Source organism: Micromys minutus, assembly GCF_963924665.1.
Source record: "Micromys minutus genome assembly, chromosome: 27".
Lineage (NCBI taxonomy): Eukaryota > Metazoa > Chordata > Mammalia > Rodentia > Muridae > Micromys > Micromys minutus.
The window spans coordinates 34,820,104-34,837,767 of NC_137962.1; the positions used below are offsets into that span (position 1 = coordinate 34,820,104).

Genomic DNA, 17,664 nt, shown 5'->3' on the forward strand with positions numbered 1-17,664 from the left:
AATCAGCACAAGAGTCACAGCAGATTACCCTTGTTCCTGACACGATGACCACCCTGGTAGACCATTTGGAGAGGACAGACATAATGGATCATGGGAACTGGGAGCACGTTGATTCTGCCAGCCACACCCATCAGATAGAGCAGTGTTTCCCGACCTAGGGTCGAGTGACCGTCTCACCAGGATCGAATATCAGATATCCTGCACATCCGATGCTTACATTATGATTCATAACAGTGCAAGATTACAGTTGTAAAGTAGCAACGAAAAATAATTCTATGGTTGGGGGTGGCAGCCACCACAACATGAGGAACTGTATTAAAGGTTGCAGTGTTAGGAACGTTGAGAAAAAGGGCGGATGTGGAAGGAACTTTGGGCTAGAAAAGCCATTTCAGTGCTTAAAGGTGAAGGAGCTTTTGTGAGAACGTGGAAAATAGCTGGGAGACCTGGCTGGGGAAGTTTCCAGAGGGAATTTCAAGAGTCCTTCAAACACTCTGTGGGGCTATTTACGTGGTATTTCAAAAATAATCTGTAGCTCCGGTCAGCTGGGACTGAAGAATCAGCCGTGACAAACGAAGGACCAGCGTCATTAAGGTGAACCGTGGCAAGTGCTTTCTCGGGGCCAGCACACAGTAGCTGTGATCCAGAGGCCGCCTCTGGGGCTGGCATCGGGCCTTCATAACGTGTAAGAGGTGGTGCTGGTTTTGAAGGCATGAGTATCTGAGGCTTGGCACTGTGAAAGACCAGATGAGGCCATTGAGGAAGGAGCAGCCTCAGCTGCAATAGAAGCCCCAAAATTAATGGGGTCATGGGGAAGGCTGCAGCCTGGCAACATGCAGTGTGATTAGAGTCCCCGAAGAGAGGCCGGGGGCCATGGATGGAGACCACTGCATTTTGGAGATGCCGGTACATGGAGTTAGCACCAACAACATTTGTAGGAGTGGGATATAGTCAGAGTGAGCCTAGGAAATGAGTTGTGTATGCTGCAGCGGGGTGAGCCAGAAAGATAAAGCTGGCCAGGCTCCTTGGAGCCCAGAAGATAGTGAGGCCCAGATGTCAGACATTAAGCCATTTGCACTGCTGGAGTTTGGTTTTGCTTTGAGTTCACTGCAGCTGTGGCCCGGATTGTCTGAGAAAGCAAGATGAGCAAGCCAGAGAACAGCATTCCTCCATGGCCTGGGCCTCCAGGTTTCTCCAACTGTAAGCTGAAATAGACCACCATTTCCTCCCTAAGTTGCTTTGTGGTGGTTTGAATAGGTATGGCCCCCATTGATGCATATGTATGCTTGGCCCATAGGGAGTGGCACTGTTAGGAGGTGTGGCCTTGTTGGGGGAAAGTACATCACTGTGGGGGGCAGGGTTCCTATGCTCAAGTTCCAAGAACACACAGTCTCCTGCCTGCTACCTTCTGATCCAGATGCAGAACTCTTAGCTTGTCCTCTAGCAGCATGCCTGTCTGCCTGCTGCCATGACGATAATGGACTAAACCTCTGAACCTGTAAGCCAGCCCCCATTAAATGTTCTCCTTCACAAGAGTTGCTATAGTCGTGGTGTCTCTTCACTACAACAAAACCCTAAGACAGTCATGGTGTTTATTTCAACTATGGAAAGTAAACTAAGATAGTTTGGCTACAGCTAACCTAGTCATTGCATCTGTACTCACTGGTCACAAGGATGGGGGTGGGGTGGACAGAAGAGAACAAACCCTAGGCTGGGGGACCAGACAGGAGGCTGACAAAAAAAATCTGAAAAACTCTTAGCTACTTCTTTTGCTACCTAGAATGGTCTTTGACTACCTAGAACGGTCTTTGACTACCTAGAATGGTCTTTGACTACCTAGAACGGTCTTTGACTACCTAGAACGGTCTTTGACTACCTAGAATGGCATGACATCCAGCAGAAATGGCTCAATAGATGTGTTGCCCTCCCTGACTCCAGGGTGCTCCTGCACCTGAAAAAGCCACTGTGGCTACAGAATTTTCCAGGCCCTCACCCTGGGTCTGATTTTACATTCTCCCCAACCTCTTGTCAGCCTGACTTCCCCATACTCCCAGACCCAGGCCTGGAGCAGAGAAGCCATGGTCAGCACACAGGCTGCTCCACCCATGACCAACGTGTAAACAGCAGGTCCCCAGGAGTGCTGGACACAGCTGGTGGGCTGTTAGGAATGTATCAGCCAATTTCCTCCATCAAATTTCAGGTTTTGACCCCCAATAATTGTAGAGCTCCTGGCACCTCTTGCTGCCTTCTCTGGTCCCCCTCTCCCTAAGCAGACCACAACAGACCAATTTGGCTTCCCACAGCTGCACAGACCCCTGGACCACTCAGGTTCAGAAGCTGTTCTCTCAAATCTCTGATCCAAGATGAGCAGAGACTTACTCTTACCCACAGAGGAAAAAAAAAAAAAAAAAAGACATGGCTCAGGAATCCAGAATGAGGGGACTCACCCTTTCAGAACATGAATGGAACTGGAGAGGAAGCTCAACCCATGAGGACCAAAGGCAGTATGAGAAGCTACCTTGGTCCACCATACTCTGAGATGCCCTCAGATATACACATTACAGGACCAGCCACAGCAAGATTAGCAGAACCATCTGGCTGAGCCCATTCATATGGCTGAGTGCAGGCTTATAAGGAAATGCAATGGCTTAGGGGTGGTATCTCACCAGACAGGCTACCAAACCCCCAAGTTCCCACCCCACTCTCCATTTCTTGAACTCACCCTTCTGCAGCCACAGGCCCACAGTGCTGTCACAACACACATCAGCTGCCTCCTTTCCCCGAAGCCCCCCCCCCCCCCAGCTATCTGTCCTTCCCTGGGGACCACATGGATCAGAACATACACACACACCACAGAGAACACTGCCATGTCTTCAACTCATCTGGCAGCCCACTCACCATGCCTGAGTGAATTCTGTACCAGTCAGCTGCTGAAAGGCTTTACTGAATACACAGCCTTAGCATCTCCGTGAACGGATCTGGTGAGCTAGCTGCCACTGTCCATGTTCTAAACATTGAAACAGGTTCCATCAGGAGTAGCAGAGGTGTTAAGTTCCTGCGGTCCATCCTGGGGTACCATGGGGGCCGCACTCATGGTACACTATCTGGTTGGCTTTTAGGGTCAAGTGTCTCTAGGCTTTTGAATAGTCCTGCTTTCTCAACGAGACCAGAGGACCCTACAGTGTCCACCTTAAGACAGTTCTGACTGGTCACACGGTTCCTCCCTCTGAGAGAGCAATTGTTGACAGACAAGAGAAGAGGAAAACCAGAAAACAAGCAGGACATGACCAACCTGAATGACCTTAAGCCCTGGTGGCCATCCTGAGCTAACACACCTGGTGGCCCCTGACATTCTTTTAATTTTTTAAAAAATTGTGTATAATGCATGTGGAGTGTATGCGTGCATGTAGCAGTCAGAGACTGACTCTCCACCTTATTTTTGAGGCAGGGTCTCTCACTGAACCTGAAAAATCACTGATTTGGCTAGAAAGACTAGCCGACCAGCTCCAAAGATTCCCCGTCTCTGCCACGCCCCCTGGCAGGTCATAGATATATATGTCTGTACCTGAAATTCTTTTGTTTTGTCTTGGTTTTTGAACGTAGGAGCTGAAGACTGGGTCCTCACGCTCACACAATAAGGCCTGAGAGAGACTGTCTCTGAGGTGAGAGACTGATGTGGAAAGCCTGGGAGGAACTGTGTGCCTACAGAAGGCAGGCAAGCACTTGCATACAAAAGCACACAGTAAGACTAAAGAGCGGGGGTGGGGGTGCAGGCTCCCCAAGGCTAGTGTCCCTGGGGCCTGGGGCCTTGCATGAGGCATGGGTCCCTGAGGGTCGGTTGGCATGAGGTACAGAACCCTGAGAAGCAACCGCTCCCTATCCACTTACTCTGTGGTCGTGGTCAGCTCCTCCGAGATGTGGCTGGAGTGCAGCAGGCCTTCCCGCTTCTGAAAACCCCGAAGCAGACAAATCAAGACACAGACCACAGGGCAAGAGCAATGTAGAGAACACAGATCGATCTCCTGGGGAATCCCATCATGGGTGACCCTGGGCGGGACACCAGCTTAAAAAGGGCCGCATATCCCCAGTGTGCACTTCACACCTAGACTGGTTTACTCCAGATGAGCACAGGGGAGACCCTTTCAGTGCCCGGGACTACCCCCAAATTGTTCTCCATGGCATCCTGCGATATGGTCACTAAAGCAAGGCTTGAGAGAAACATCCCAGGCAAGAAACACAAATTAAAGACGATCTTCTAGAGTTAAGGCAGGAGAGATGGGTAGTTCATGAGTTATACTGGGGAGACTCCAGGGGGAGGAAAAAACATATAGGCAATTGATTAAACAGGATCCCCCAAATATGTCTACCCGGGACCCCAGAACCTGCTTTTCCTTCTTGGCTTCTGATACTAGCTGAGAGTGGCCACGTAGTAATGAACTCTGCAGCCACGGTGAGTGGGCCACCCCAAAAGGAAAGAACAGAAACAGAGGGCCATGACCATTAACCAGGGACACTAAACACAGACAGGCTTGGCAGAAACAGAACAGGGCAAAGAGGGTTGCTTTCCTGAAGCCAGCAGTGCTGGGAGAAAAACTCAACCTGCTACTCGAAGTCCCCGGGAACCCTGGCAGGCACCCAGGGGCAGCAGTGGGAGAGCAGAGGGGATAGATGGCAGCCCACATACACTGGAAGTTCCCGGAGGCCAGCCAAAGTAGCCAGAACCACAGGTTCCAGCTTGAAGCTCCTGAGGGACAGGAATCTGAGTCCTAAGCAAGTAACCCTTTCACCCTTCCCTGAGCTGGCCCTAGGGATCTTATAGACTGCTCCTTGTTAGCAAGTAAATGCAGTTGGAGACTTCAGCGTCGCTCACTCTGGTCTCATTCCAACTGGCACTCAATGAAGCCCGCCAAGGAGGACTCTGGGTATTTGGTTCACTTATTAGCATAAGCATGAGTGAGGTGCCTATTGGTTGCTGGGCATTGGCGAAGTCATTGGTAAAGTCAGAGCCGGATAATTGGAAGATTAGCAACATCACCCCGAGTCTGTAGGCCGATCACTGCAGCCCTGAGAAATCAAGGTCTGCCCACTGCAGAAAGAAGCTCTGAGTAGGAACTGGAGGATGGAGAGCTGAGAAGCTGCCATCCAGCTGGACTTCCTTTGGGCTCAGCACAGACAGCCCAGGAAGTTCGTTCAAGGCACACACAGCATGCTGAAGGGGGCTTGGAGGGGCAGTCAGATTTTCCAAAAACCCCAGCTTGTCTTGGACTAGCGTGTAAGACTGAAAGAAAATACCCAGATGGTGAGCCCGCTCAGTACTCTTGAGGCCTGGGCTGACGTAGGTGGGTTTAGGAACCGTTTTCCCATGTGTCCTTGGGAAGCCTTTCCCGGCCCGCTGCCTATGAGCCAGCAGCCAAGACTAGGGCCGCAGGAATGGTCCCCCTGAGTCTGCGTCACTCTCGATGACCACAAACATCCTGATTGGGAAGGAAGGGGGGAGAAATGGCAGGTGATCCTCCACTTAATGTCAGACATGACTTTCCCGGCAGGGTACCACTAAACTCCCAGGACAGTAGAGAGGTTTGAATGGCTTCAAAAAACACAGGCTCAGCCAGGTCCCCGTGGACCACAGACCACAAAACAGATAAGTTAAAAACTCAGAGAACAGAGTGTAGCCGAGTGTCTCCAGACACGTAAACATGCAGGTCCCAAATGTGACCTCAGCCCTTTGGCAGATAGGACGGTTCCTCCAGGCCAAAATGGGTTATCCTCACTCAGGGTCCCCAGGAGTTCAGGCAAATGTCTGGCATCCAGTAGGTGCTCAATACATGATTCCTGGTGAAACTGTGCCCAGGAACCAAGCCTGGCCAGTACCTTTGTGCTCGAGCACTAAAGCTCAGAACAGTACACACAGCAAATCCACGCCTGACCCCCATCTCCCGTCAGCAGGACCCCGGGTCCTGGCTCCCTTCTCCGAGTAAATCAAGAGAAATGAGCCTAAAAAAAGAGATAATGGGGGATGATGGCTTATAATACAGAGCAAATGTGGAGAGCCTTTAATTTGGGCGACTATTTCATTCTGCCGGTCACAGCCTCCTCCAGAGAGTAATAAAGCACATTCAAGGGGATTGAATTCTGACTCGGTGGCTTTGGAGAGAAATAAATGCTCTCTCCAGAAATCTGGGAAATTAAACCTCAACACCCCTGTGCCGCTCTTGAAATCAACGCCATTGTTCCTGCTCCAATCATTTCTCCGAGAACCAGGGTGAGATATGCATTTTATCAAGAGAGAAAAAAAATAAAAGGTAGGCTCTTGGGATAACAGGGCAGGGGGGCGGGGTGGGGGAGCTGGAAACTGCAGGAAGAAAAAGTCGGCTTGCCTCACCAGCAGAGACGGGCAACAAGCTGGTCCAGTGTACTCACCCGAACGACTACCACCTGCACAGTGACGTGCTCAGGAAGGTGGATGGGGGCCCTGAAGTGCATGGCCAGGGAGACAAGGAGGTGCAGGATGGACACCAGGTTCTTCCCGTGGATAGCTTTGGGATGGAGAGGGAAGGAAACAGAGGTCTCAAGTTAGAGGCTGTAGCGAGCAAGGGATCTCTCTCAAAGATTTATTAATTTATTTTATTTATATGAGTACACTGTGGCTGACCTCAGACACACCAGAAAAGGGCATCAATTCTCATTTCAGATGGTTCTGAGCCACCATGTGGTTGCTAGGAATTGAACTCAGGACCTCTAGAAGAGCAGTCAGCATTCTTTACCTCTGAGCCACCTCTCCAGCCCCTCAAGGGTATCTCTTAAGGAGATCTCTGGGGAAGGACAGAGACCTCAGATAGACAGGGATGATAAGGTCCCTGGAGACTTCTGCCTTCTGATGCCTGACTTCTCTCTATTCCTTTCCTGCTGCTCCAAGGCAACTTGAAACCATGGTTTTATTGTTTGTTTTGTTGTTTGAGTTTTTGTTTGTTTTAAGGCAGCGTCTCACTATATAGCCCTGGCTGGCCTACACCAGCTGCCTGAAACTCACAGTGAATCACCTGCCTCAGCCTCCTGAGAACTAGGATTATGGTGTGTGACACCATATGGGGCCCTGGCAGCCACTTTTAAGAGAAGAGAATTTTAAAGAAGAGAATTGCAAGTTGCAGAGAGAGGGACATGTCACAGCCACATACCCACCCTAATAACACATGTCATTATCATTGGCACTGGGCACTTCTGCTACTAGGTGAATCGGCTGTCCCCATGGGGATGGGTGACAAGAATAGGGACGGCTCTGGCTGAGTCAGTCCTGGCTGCCTGCCCTGACTCTCTCTGAATGCAAAGTCTCAGACAAACCTTTGGAGGGAATTGCAGCTGTTGGGGTATCTCCTCCCCACAGTTGGGGAGGAAGGATGGGTCAACCCAAAGTTATGTCAAGAAATCAGGGGCAGAACCAGCCCCATTCCCATAGCCCAGATCTGGGCTCTCTATGTAGGCCACAGAGCCCTGGCCCTGAAGGGCAGCCTCTGGCACCATCACACCTGCCTTATCTCCAGAGGAGATAGGGACATAGGACAGAAGCCATCGGCTTTTGCAGTCAGCTCCTCCTGTGATGACACAACCCCCTCAAACCAGCTGACAAGTGACATTCCTGAGCTATCATGGGCTCCTGGGCATCTGCCTCAGTGGGCTACCCTCAGATAGGTTCACTTTGTGCAACTATACTAGGTGTTTGGTGACAAGTCCCAACAAGAATTCCTTGGGCTAGACATGTCACCCCAACATTCAGAAGGTAGAGACAGGAGGATGGGAAATTCAAGGTCAGCCTTGGCTACATCTTGAGTCCAGGGCTAGCCTGGGCTACATGAGGCCCTCAAAAACGAAACAAAGCCTGGGAAGATGATTCGAGTTCATAGAATGCCAGCCACTGAAGCACGAGGACTCAATTTGGATTTAAAACAAGGCAACCTTGGTGCCACGTACTAGGAATCCCAGCACTGGAGGGGAGGCAGGGAAGGACCCTGAGCTCGCTGGCCCCGCCTCACTGGTGAGCTGCAGGTCTCAGTGAGACCCCGCCTCAAAGCAAACAAGGTGCCTGGTTCTTGAGGAAAGCTGTCTGAGGTTGACCTCTGACCTCCGTATCCGTGCACTGGGACCCACACAAAATAAGCAAATCCTAGAGCTACCCCCCTCAGAAGGACAGAGCAGGGAGCGCTGAGCACTGGTGTGTGATTGTGTTCTTAACTTAGTGCTCCCCACCTTAGCTTCCCCAGACCTCTCTCCCGCCTCTGACATCTGGTAGAGCAGGTCAAGAGGGTGCATTGGTTCTTAACCACAAGGCCACATGGGGTGACAGCAAGGAAAAGAAAAGATCTCTCCTCCAACTGTCCCTCCCCAGGTAGAGGCCACTCACAGTCCACATTCCAACGCAGTGGCCAACCATGGGGCCGAAGCAGGTCTTGCACGGCTTCCAGAACAGTCTGCAGCTTCTGCTTCTGCCCGATCTCGGACTGTGTCACCTCTGCCACGTTCAGCTTGCAGTGTGCCAGCTTTTCTGTGGATATAAGGACACTTGTCATTAAACAGAATGTTGGCACTGACTGGAACAGGGGCACTAGGGCTCCAGCATCTTAGCCCAAACCCTTGGACTAGTGGTGCTATACTGAGCCGGACTTGGGAGGCCATTTCTACTGAGAGAAAGTTATGCTGTAAGAGAAGGGGGAAGCTAAGGATGAAGGCCGGGAACAGCCTAGGTGCAAGTAATGGAAAAGAATCCTTCAAGATGTATCTGGGAAACCCAGTGTGGTAACAACCAGGTACCAGAAGCCACCGTGGAAGGAGAGAGCTGACTCAAAAGTTGTGTTCTGGCCTGCTGTTAGCTACTACGTTCTAGATGAATCTGGAGGGCTGGACTCATGAAACCTCAACCTCATGGCTGAGACATGACAGTGACAGCACCCGTTGACATGCCAACACAGATGGAGACACCTCAGAGCCCCACCCACCCCTAGATGAAGAACCACAGGCTTCCTGAGAGAAGGAATACCAGTCTTCTCCAGGGAGAAGGAGACCTGACTGATTATGTACCAAGTGATCAGCCACACACACACACACACACACACACACACACACACACACACACACACGACAGATAGACAGGCAGGCAGGCAGGGTAAAAATAATAAGTAGTCATGAACCTGAGAGGGACTGGGGGACATGGAAAGGAATGGAAAGGTAGAAATGGTATTAAGATAATATACAACCCCCCCCCCCAAAAAAAAAAAAAAAAACTTAGGCAGGTGGATTTCTGTGAGTTCAAGGTCAACCTGAACAACATAGCAAACTCTGGATCTGTCAGGGTTGCGTAGTGAGGCTTTGTCTCAAAAGGTTATCATCTGACCTGACATACACACACTCCCTTAACACACTACACCACCACTACTACAGACACAGAGGGTGTGAGAAGAGGAGGTGCCCCAGTGGGGTCCCACACTGCGGATTTTCACAAGAAGAGAATCTTAGTGTGGCTTCCCTGCACTCCCAGGCTCCCCCCCCCCCCCCCCCGTCTCTAACATTTTCACGCCGTAAGAAGTTTGATTGGAGATTTGCCGAGTTTGTGATTGTGTCATTTCTCAGAGCAAGCAGGAAGAACTCTGGTGAGAATTGTCACATTCACTCGGAATTCAATTACCTGGACAAGACCCAGCCGCTTTCAATTTCCTTTGGGAATGGGGGCAGGGGAGGAGGGCAGCAGGTAAAAGCAGGTAGCCACAGATGCAGCAGCCAGCGCTCGGGCGCTCCTGCTCAAAGCAGGGAGCCCTGTTCCCTCCTAGTCTTTAATTCCAAGATGTGATGTTTCCCCAACAGGTCTCTGTCAGCTAGCAAAGGCGCAGACCCAGGGTGACTGGAGGCAATTTCCTAGAGCGTGATTACCACATCCTTAGCCACGGATGCACGGCTGCCATCAGCCACATTGTCACTGAGATCGCCGACCGCACTGAGGTCACATAAAGCTCTGTCCAACACATTTTAACAGGGCCTGGACTTGAGTGTATTTGTCCCCCAAATTCTGGCTCCTGCAGTTAGAAGAGTCAGCTCTTCTGCAGTCTGCGGAATGAGATGGTATACAGGACCAGCCACTGCACACAGGACACACCGGTCTTTCCATCACATGTTCACTACACAAACAGCCACTGGGCTATCCTAGGTGCTGGAAAAGACAGTGGATGTGACAATCAAGGACCGTAAACAGACACATGACAGTTTGGGGCAGAGGTGAGCATGAGGGAGAAAAACACTGGTGATCTCACACTGCCTCTGGGGATAGGAGTGCTCTTGTCCGTGGATTCTTACCACCTGTCACCTGTGTCACAGGGACGCCCACAGCTACGTATGTGAATAGCAAGAAAATACACAGCAAGCCACGCCCACAAGTGTGCAGCAACCAAGGACATAGAACAAAGCAGGGCATAGGGGAAGGAAACAGCTTGGAAGGAGAAAGAAGGGTCAAAGAGAACCCAGAATGCCCTCTTGTCCCATGCCACCAGCCATGTCACCTGGGATGGCACGGAAGAGGCAGAGAAGGGACGGAAACTGCACCAGTCATGGAGGACTTTGGGGAAGAACCGAGTGGTGGTCTACAGAGGCTCCTCCCAGCTCGGCAACCAGAGGTCTGAGACAAGGTGTTAGCTGTTTTCTTCCCGTGGCTTCTTTCTCTGTCCCCACATGACTGTCCCCACTGTGTGCAGCTGTCACCTAAGCTCACACACACACATTTTTTTTTTATGAGACAGGGTCTCCTTATGTAGCTGAGGCGGGCTTTGAACTCTCAGTCTTCCTGTCTGAGCATCTCAAGTGCTGGGATTGAGTATGTAGCACCTCCCCATCTAGTCTCTTCTGCTAAGGACTCGAGTCACACTGGCATGGATATGACCTCATTTCAAATTAATTACTTCTTTAAAATGTGTCTCTAGATGCAGCCACATCCTAAGGTCCAAGGGATAGGATACTATTAAGGCAGTGGCGGAACTCTACACCCAAAAGCATCGTGAGAGAAAAAGGTCTATTTTGATATACATCCCAACCATAGTCCATCCTCAAAGGCAGTCAGGGCAGGAATTCAAACAGGGCAGAATCCTGGAGATGGACTGATGCAGAGACCACGGAGGGGTGCACCTTACGGCTTGCTCAGCCTGCTTTCCTTTTATCTTTTTTTTTCTTTTCTTCTTTTTTCTTCTCTTCTCTTCCTTCTCTTTCTTTTTCTTTCTTTCTTCCTTTCTTCCTTCCTCCCTTCCTTCCTTCCTTTCTTTCTTTCCTTCTTTCTTTCTTTCTTTCTTTCTTTCTTTCTTTCTTTCTTTCTTTCTTTCTTTCTTTCTTTTGAGACAGATTATTTCTACATAATCCTAGCCATTCTAGATCTCACTCTGTAGACCGGGCTGGCCTTAAACTCACAGAGATCTCTGCCTCCCAAGTTCTGGGATTAAAGGCATGGGCTACCGGGCTTGGCCCAGCCTGCTTTCTTCTAGAACCCAGGGCCACCAGCCAGGGGTGGTCTTACTCACTGTGGGCTGGCCCCTGCCACATGACTCACTAATTAAGACAATGCCCTAAAGCAACGGTTCTCAACCTCCCTAATGCTGCTACCATTTTTTTTTTAAATACCATTCCTAGTGTTGTGACTCCCAACCCCCAACAAGAAAATTATTTTCATGGCTTCCTCATAGCTGTGATTGTGCCACTGTTATGAATCACAATGTAAATATTTTTGACCAGTCCTGGCTCCATCACCGAAATCAGCCTGGGCCAGGTTGCTCGGCCAACACCACTTTTCTTTGATCTTGCTCTGCTTTAGAAAAGCTTAAGAGGCCACGGCTTACATCAAGGTTACTCCTGGAAGCTCTGGTCTCAGGAGCCTTGTGAGTCATTATATCCTAACAGAAACACTGCCCACACAGCCGGGCAAAGTGCGCTGACATCCTCTTCAGCCCCGAACACTCTTCCCATTGTCCTCTTCTCCATCCAACCCACTTGACATAAGAGGCTTGCAAGCTGCTTTTTTTTTTTCAAGTACTGACTGGAGATATTCAAATGAAAGAAAATAACAACCACTTCACAAGACAAAGACAGCAGAGCCTGGGCAAGCCTCAAGCCTCAACGCTACAGGGCCTGGAGAAGCAACATGGTAGAATTCACGGCCGCTTCGACTTCAGGCCAGGGATGTATTTACCAGGCAAGCAGAAGATGGAACCAAAAGGAGAGGGACCCAAGAGGTCACCAACACCTGCCCTCAAAGACGGACCAGGAACACATTAATGTTGTTGACGACCAACGGCAGCAGTAGAGATGCAAGGCCAAAGCGTGTCCTGTGATGCTGAGATTCGGTACTAACTGGAGGGTTTGCTCCAATGAAAAGGCATCGCTGTGGTGAGTGGGGGGTATGGAGGGGGGGGGTTGGTCAGAGGCTGAGAGTGCTTGCTGCTCAGTCATGAGGACCAAGTTCAGATTCCAGCACCCAAGTCAAGTGGCTCAAAAATATCTAAACTCAGCTCCAAGAGGAAGGTCTGGGTGTGGCAGTGCCCACCTGGAATCCCGGCACAGATGGGTGTGGCTGCAGTGATAGAGAAAGGAGGTTTCCAAGAGCTCACTGGCCAATTAATCTCGCCAAACTGGTGAACTTCAGGTTGGGTGAGAGACTGTGTCTCAGGAAAAAAGGTGGAGAGTGACTGAGGAAGATATCTCACATTAACCTCTGGCCTCCACTCACACATACATGCATACATGTGCCTGTGAACACACACACACATACACACACACATACACACACACACACACACACACACACACACACACACACACACACACACACACGAGCCTTGCCACCACTATCTCAATCACAAGGTCCAAAAATCAGAAACAAGTTAAGTTGATGCCACACATCCAGGGTAACCTCCACTGTGACCTTGTGACACACCATTCGGCGCTCAGGGGGCTGCCTTGGCCTCAGCTGGGTGCCCATTATCTCAGAAGCTCAGTCTGAACATGTGGCACACAGCTGGCAGCAGACAGGGCCGAGCGTGAGTGTACCACCTTCTCCAGCACACCGGTGCCTGTAAGAAGAACGCTACAGAACAAAGCTGAGCTCCAATGTTCTGGCCACAGTCCAGTCCAGGCATATTCTTGAAATCAAACCGGGCAATGGTGGCACATGCTTTCAATCCTATCACTCGGGAGGCAGAGGCAGGCGGATCTCTGAGTTCGAGGCTAGTCTAGTATATAGAGCAAGTACCAGGACAGCCAGGACTACACAGAGAAACCCTGGCTCAATCTCCCACCCAAATTAATTAATTTATTAGGTGTGGAAGAGCCTGCATTTGTAGGCGTGTGTGCCACAGCATGCAGGTGAAAGCCAAAGGTTAGCTTTTGGACGTCAGTTCTCCCCTTCCACCACGTAGGGCATTAAAGGCTTAGGGCAAGTGTCCTTCAAGCATCTTACCAACACTCCAACATCATTCTTGAACCACATGTTCAAAGTCGGGGATTCTTAACCAAATATCCACATTCACTCTTGACCACTTGGTATTCAGCCCATTGTGGGGAGTTTGGAACCCCTCTCCAGGGGTTAGTCCCATGGTGTTGACACCACCTCTGGGTGGCCGTTCTCCATGGGAGCGCTCCTGCCCCAGCAGCAGGCTCTACACAGGTAGACTCACCCCAAATCCTTACCCATCCTTCACTAGCTGCTCAACCCGTATCTGTGGCCTCCACAATCTGTTCCTGTGGCAGCTTCACTCTCTAAAACATCTGTCTACATCTGCATCCCACTCTGGCTAGAGCCATCTCTGAAGCCTGGGGCTTGGCAAACAGCACCCTGAGCCTCCCCCAGCTCCAACCCCAAAACCCCGCATCCTATCCACTCTGCACCCAGAAGCCTAAGTGACCTTTGTAAACATAGGTCAGGGTATGGCTTTGCTCAAACCCGCAGTGGCTCTTGTGACAGACGTGGAAGGAAAGCCTTTGTCTACCAGGTCTGAGACCACAGGGCCTCTGCCTCTGAGGTTGTATATGGAACTCTGCTAGGCTGTGACCTCCTCAGAGGGGCTAGCATGGCTACTCAACCACTCACCCCAGAATCTCACTACCTCCTCCTTTGCCAGCCATCACCTTGGCTAAGGATCTGACCCTCCGCATCACCACCAATGTCTGGCAATGTGAAGCAACAGGTTCTGTACCAGCCCGGGGGGAAAAAGGCGTACTCAGCAACACTGAGGAAAGCACAGTTGGACTGGAGGGATCACTCAGCCATTAAGAGCTCTGGCTTCTCTTTAGGAGATCCCGGTTTAATTCCCTGCATCCACGGGGCAGCTCATAACCGGCCATAAACTCCAGTTCTAGGGGATCTGATGCCCTCTTCTGGCCTCCACAGGTACTGCATGCATGTGGTACACCCGTGCAGGCAAGACAGACATTCATCACTTGAAATCAAAATAAATAAACTTTTAAAAAAGAAAAATAGACAAGTCATCCGATGGCTCTACGCTGGTCCGTCTTCTGTAGAACAATATGCCCAAGCCCTTCAAAGATAAGAGACAGAGAGAAGAAAGGGGGACTGGGAGACGGTAGGGCTGTTGGGAGAAGTGAGAAAAGAACAGGGTAAAATGCCCTGGATGAAAAGGCATTTGGAGCCTGGGTCCCTGGGCCTGCCATGAGAACCTGCTGTGGTAAGAAAAAACAGAACTTGTGCCTAAGGCACCTGACAAACAGCTGAGAGAGAGAAGGAGATGAAACCTCAAGCCCCCCTCCCCCCAGCCACCTAGGCTGCCAGAGACATGCTCACAACAGGCCCAGCCACTGTAAGAGCCAGTCCTGAGGCTGGACCCTCCATCACTTTTCTTTTTGAGAGAGGCTTTGGATTTGTAGGTTAGGTTAGCCTTAAACTAGCAATCCTCCTGCCTCAGCATCCCAGGTGCTAGGATGACAAGCATGAATCACCATGCCAGGGTGAGGCACTGTGAATCTATGGCACCGCTGTTCCCCTCCCCCAACTCTGTTCTTCTCCGTTCTCCTGGCCCCTCCTCCCTCGTTTCCCCCTGAGGCTCAGATCCCAGTGCTTCATAAGGCCACCCACTTTACCAAATGGCACTTGTATGGCCCTTAAATACCCTCGAGACCCACAGCATTTGTCACTGTTCAGACAGACTGCACGCCCCAGAAGGGTGGGGTAGATTCGATGTCTGCTTTATGACTCACTGACCTAGAACCCAGCGTTCTGCAAGGCTCAGGAGCACTTGATGAAGAGGCTGCCCATCTTTCCTTCCATCCGTCTCTCTTGAGAACACACTCAATCATCCTCAGCCAGAACTTGGGGAACAGAAAAGCCCGGAAGTGTGAGTCAGGACAATGTGTTCTCTCGCATGGGTTTGTTGGAGACAAATGCAGGTGGCCTGAGATGAGATGACAGACCCAGTGCCATTTCTTTGGTCTATGGTGGCATGAGCATCTGAGAGGACCTGCTGTAGCCCCGGGGCTGGGTACGCACTGGCCAGCAGAGAAACCATGGGGACAGACAGCAATGAAACCACAGATGGGGCCACCAGGAGGTATAAGCCAGCTTTAGCTCTGTTCCCACGAGCCCAGGGCAGGAAGGATGGTGGTACACGGCCGGCCAGGTCATGGCACTCACCCAGAAGTTTCTGTAGCACCTGGCCGTCGTACAAGTCCTCCTCCAGCTGCTTCACGATGATGCGCTCCTCCGCCAGCACATCGTTGATCCAGTCCAGGAGCACCTGGAGCAGGTGAAAGGCATTGTCACAGAGCTGCTAGATAAAGCCAGGGTCAGAGCAGGTTCAGGTGGGCAGCGGCCCAAACACACAAGGGCTACCAGACACCTGCCTGGCGGCCATGGAAGACAACAAGTAGGAGTAGATTGCTAGACCCAGGCATGACTTCCTATCAGCTCCCAGCAGAGCCTGACAGGACCAGGCAGGCTGGGAACCTGCAGAGACTGTGGGTAGAGGATGACACCTATCTCCCAGCAGAAGAGGTCCACATCCACCTTCAAGCACTTGCCGTTTGAAGGCATAATATTTTTATAGACTATGTAAAGTTTACCCTTGGATTATTCAAATGCTGATTTCTCTGCCCACAGATTTAGTGTCAGTCTGGACACATCACTGTAAAGCTTCTACCAAGAATCCCCTGTCTCAAGTTTGTGTAAACAATTCTCTGCCTTTTCTATAAATGCTGGTCACCCAATGGCTGGGCAGAATAAGGAATGGGGCGGGACATCCGCCAACCAGAGGAAGGAGAGAGGAAGAGCGAGGAGGATGGAAGATTTGGAGCTGTGAGGAAAACACATTAAAAACACCTGAAGCCCAAAGAGCCAGATCAATAATAATATGCAAGAGTCATGGGATGTATCTGGGAGTTCGTCAGATTAGCACAGAAGTTTAAATCACACCATTTAACTGCTCTGCTATTGAGGTGCAGTTTTAAATAAATACAGTCACCGGATTCATTAACTGCTACATGTATATTAAAGACATTCTATTTGCAGGTGCTAAATGAGGAAGTGCTGGAGAGAGAAAGGGGGGCCATGAGCCATCACCCCGACTTGTCCCCTCCTAGCCTGCACTTCAGCAGCCCTGAGTCCCGAGTCCCAGCATGGCTTCTCTGTTCATCGCACCCTGGAGACTGTTTGGCCAATGGAGAATCAACCTGCTGCACCCCCTCAGATCCCATAGCTGTGTGATGGTCACCCCGATCCACTTTAGAACATTTCGGGTCCTTGTTGAGAGACCAGGTCTGCCCCCCTCCCCCATAGCTCTGCCCACCTCCATCTCCTGTAGCCAATGAGATTACACAGTATGTGACTCCCCTTCACGTCTTACTTGTCACTTTCTGTCCATTACTCTGCTGAGAACACTCCCAGCCAAGGTAGCTGTTTCCGGTTTTCCAGACCCCACTCAGTGCATCGGGAGACACGCTATGAAAGCCAGCCACCACCTGCTCAGTCAAGTGTCTCTTGTTCCCACCGACAGTAGTCATTCACCGTCAACTCCCAGAATAAAGCAGATGCCTGCCCAGGCTGCAGCCATGACTATCAGACTGTGGCTTTTCCATGCCAGCAAAATGAATCAAGCTATCTAATCAGACCCCTCAGCCTCTGAGAGGGGGAGGTCTGTAGCCACTCTCAGAAAGATCAAAGTACACAAAATCCAAAAGCTGTGTCTCATTACTCCTCGATAGAGCGGCGACCTGAAAACCTCATCACGAAGTCCTGACCTATCGAGTCTTGACTAGCTTCCAAGTGACCACAGCAGACTAGCCCAGACTGATACTCACAGGGGCTCTCGCTATGACTCATGAGTGTCTAGGGTAAAGAGTCACACAGCCTTGTGGCCCTCATGTCTAAGCACAAGGGGCAGGGGGACAGAGTCGGAGCCCTCTCCTGCTCTCTGGCTGATGGGGCTCCAGTCTGGCTTGTGTTCTCTGGTCGCTAGGCTGTCTCCTCTGGGCAATGAAAGCTAGGAGGTAGGGCCTGGCTGGAGGGAACAGGTTGCAAAGGACCATATCCTGATGATCAATAGTCTAACGTACGTTCTCACACTAGGGGCTGCAAACCACAGCAAGGATTCCCTCCTTACAAAACGGTAAGATCTCAACTTCACAAGGAACGAAAAAGTGACG

The 17,664-nt window shown here is 50.8% G+C and overlaps 1 protein-coding gene across 1 annotated transcript in view; it reads right to left on the reverse strand.

The window, feature by feature from the left end:
* Positions 1 to 17,664, reverse strand: part of PARVB (parvin beta) — a 78,374-nt gene that overhangs the window by 15,327 nt on the left and 45,383 nt on the right. Inside the window, exons 4-7 of the mRNA XM_080939657.1 lie at positions 15,659 to 15,761; positions 8,393 to 8,533; positions 6,418 to 6,533; positions 3,886 to 3,944 (exon numbers count right to left, since the gene is read on the reverse strand). Coding sequence (XP_080795783.1) covers positions 3,886 to 3,944; positions 6,418 to 6,533; positions 8,393 to 8,533; positions 15,659 to 15,761 — 419 coding nt within the window. The remainder of the gene's footprint in view (positions 1 to 3,885; positions 3,945 to 6,417; positions 6,534 to 8,392; positions 8,534 to 15,658; positions 15,762 to 17,664) is intronic.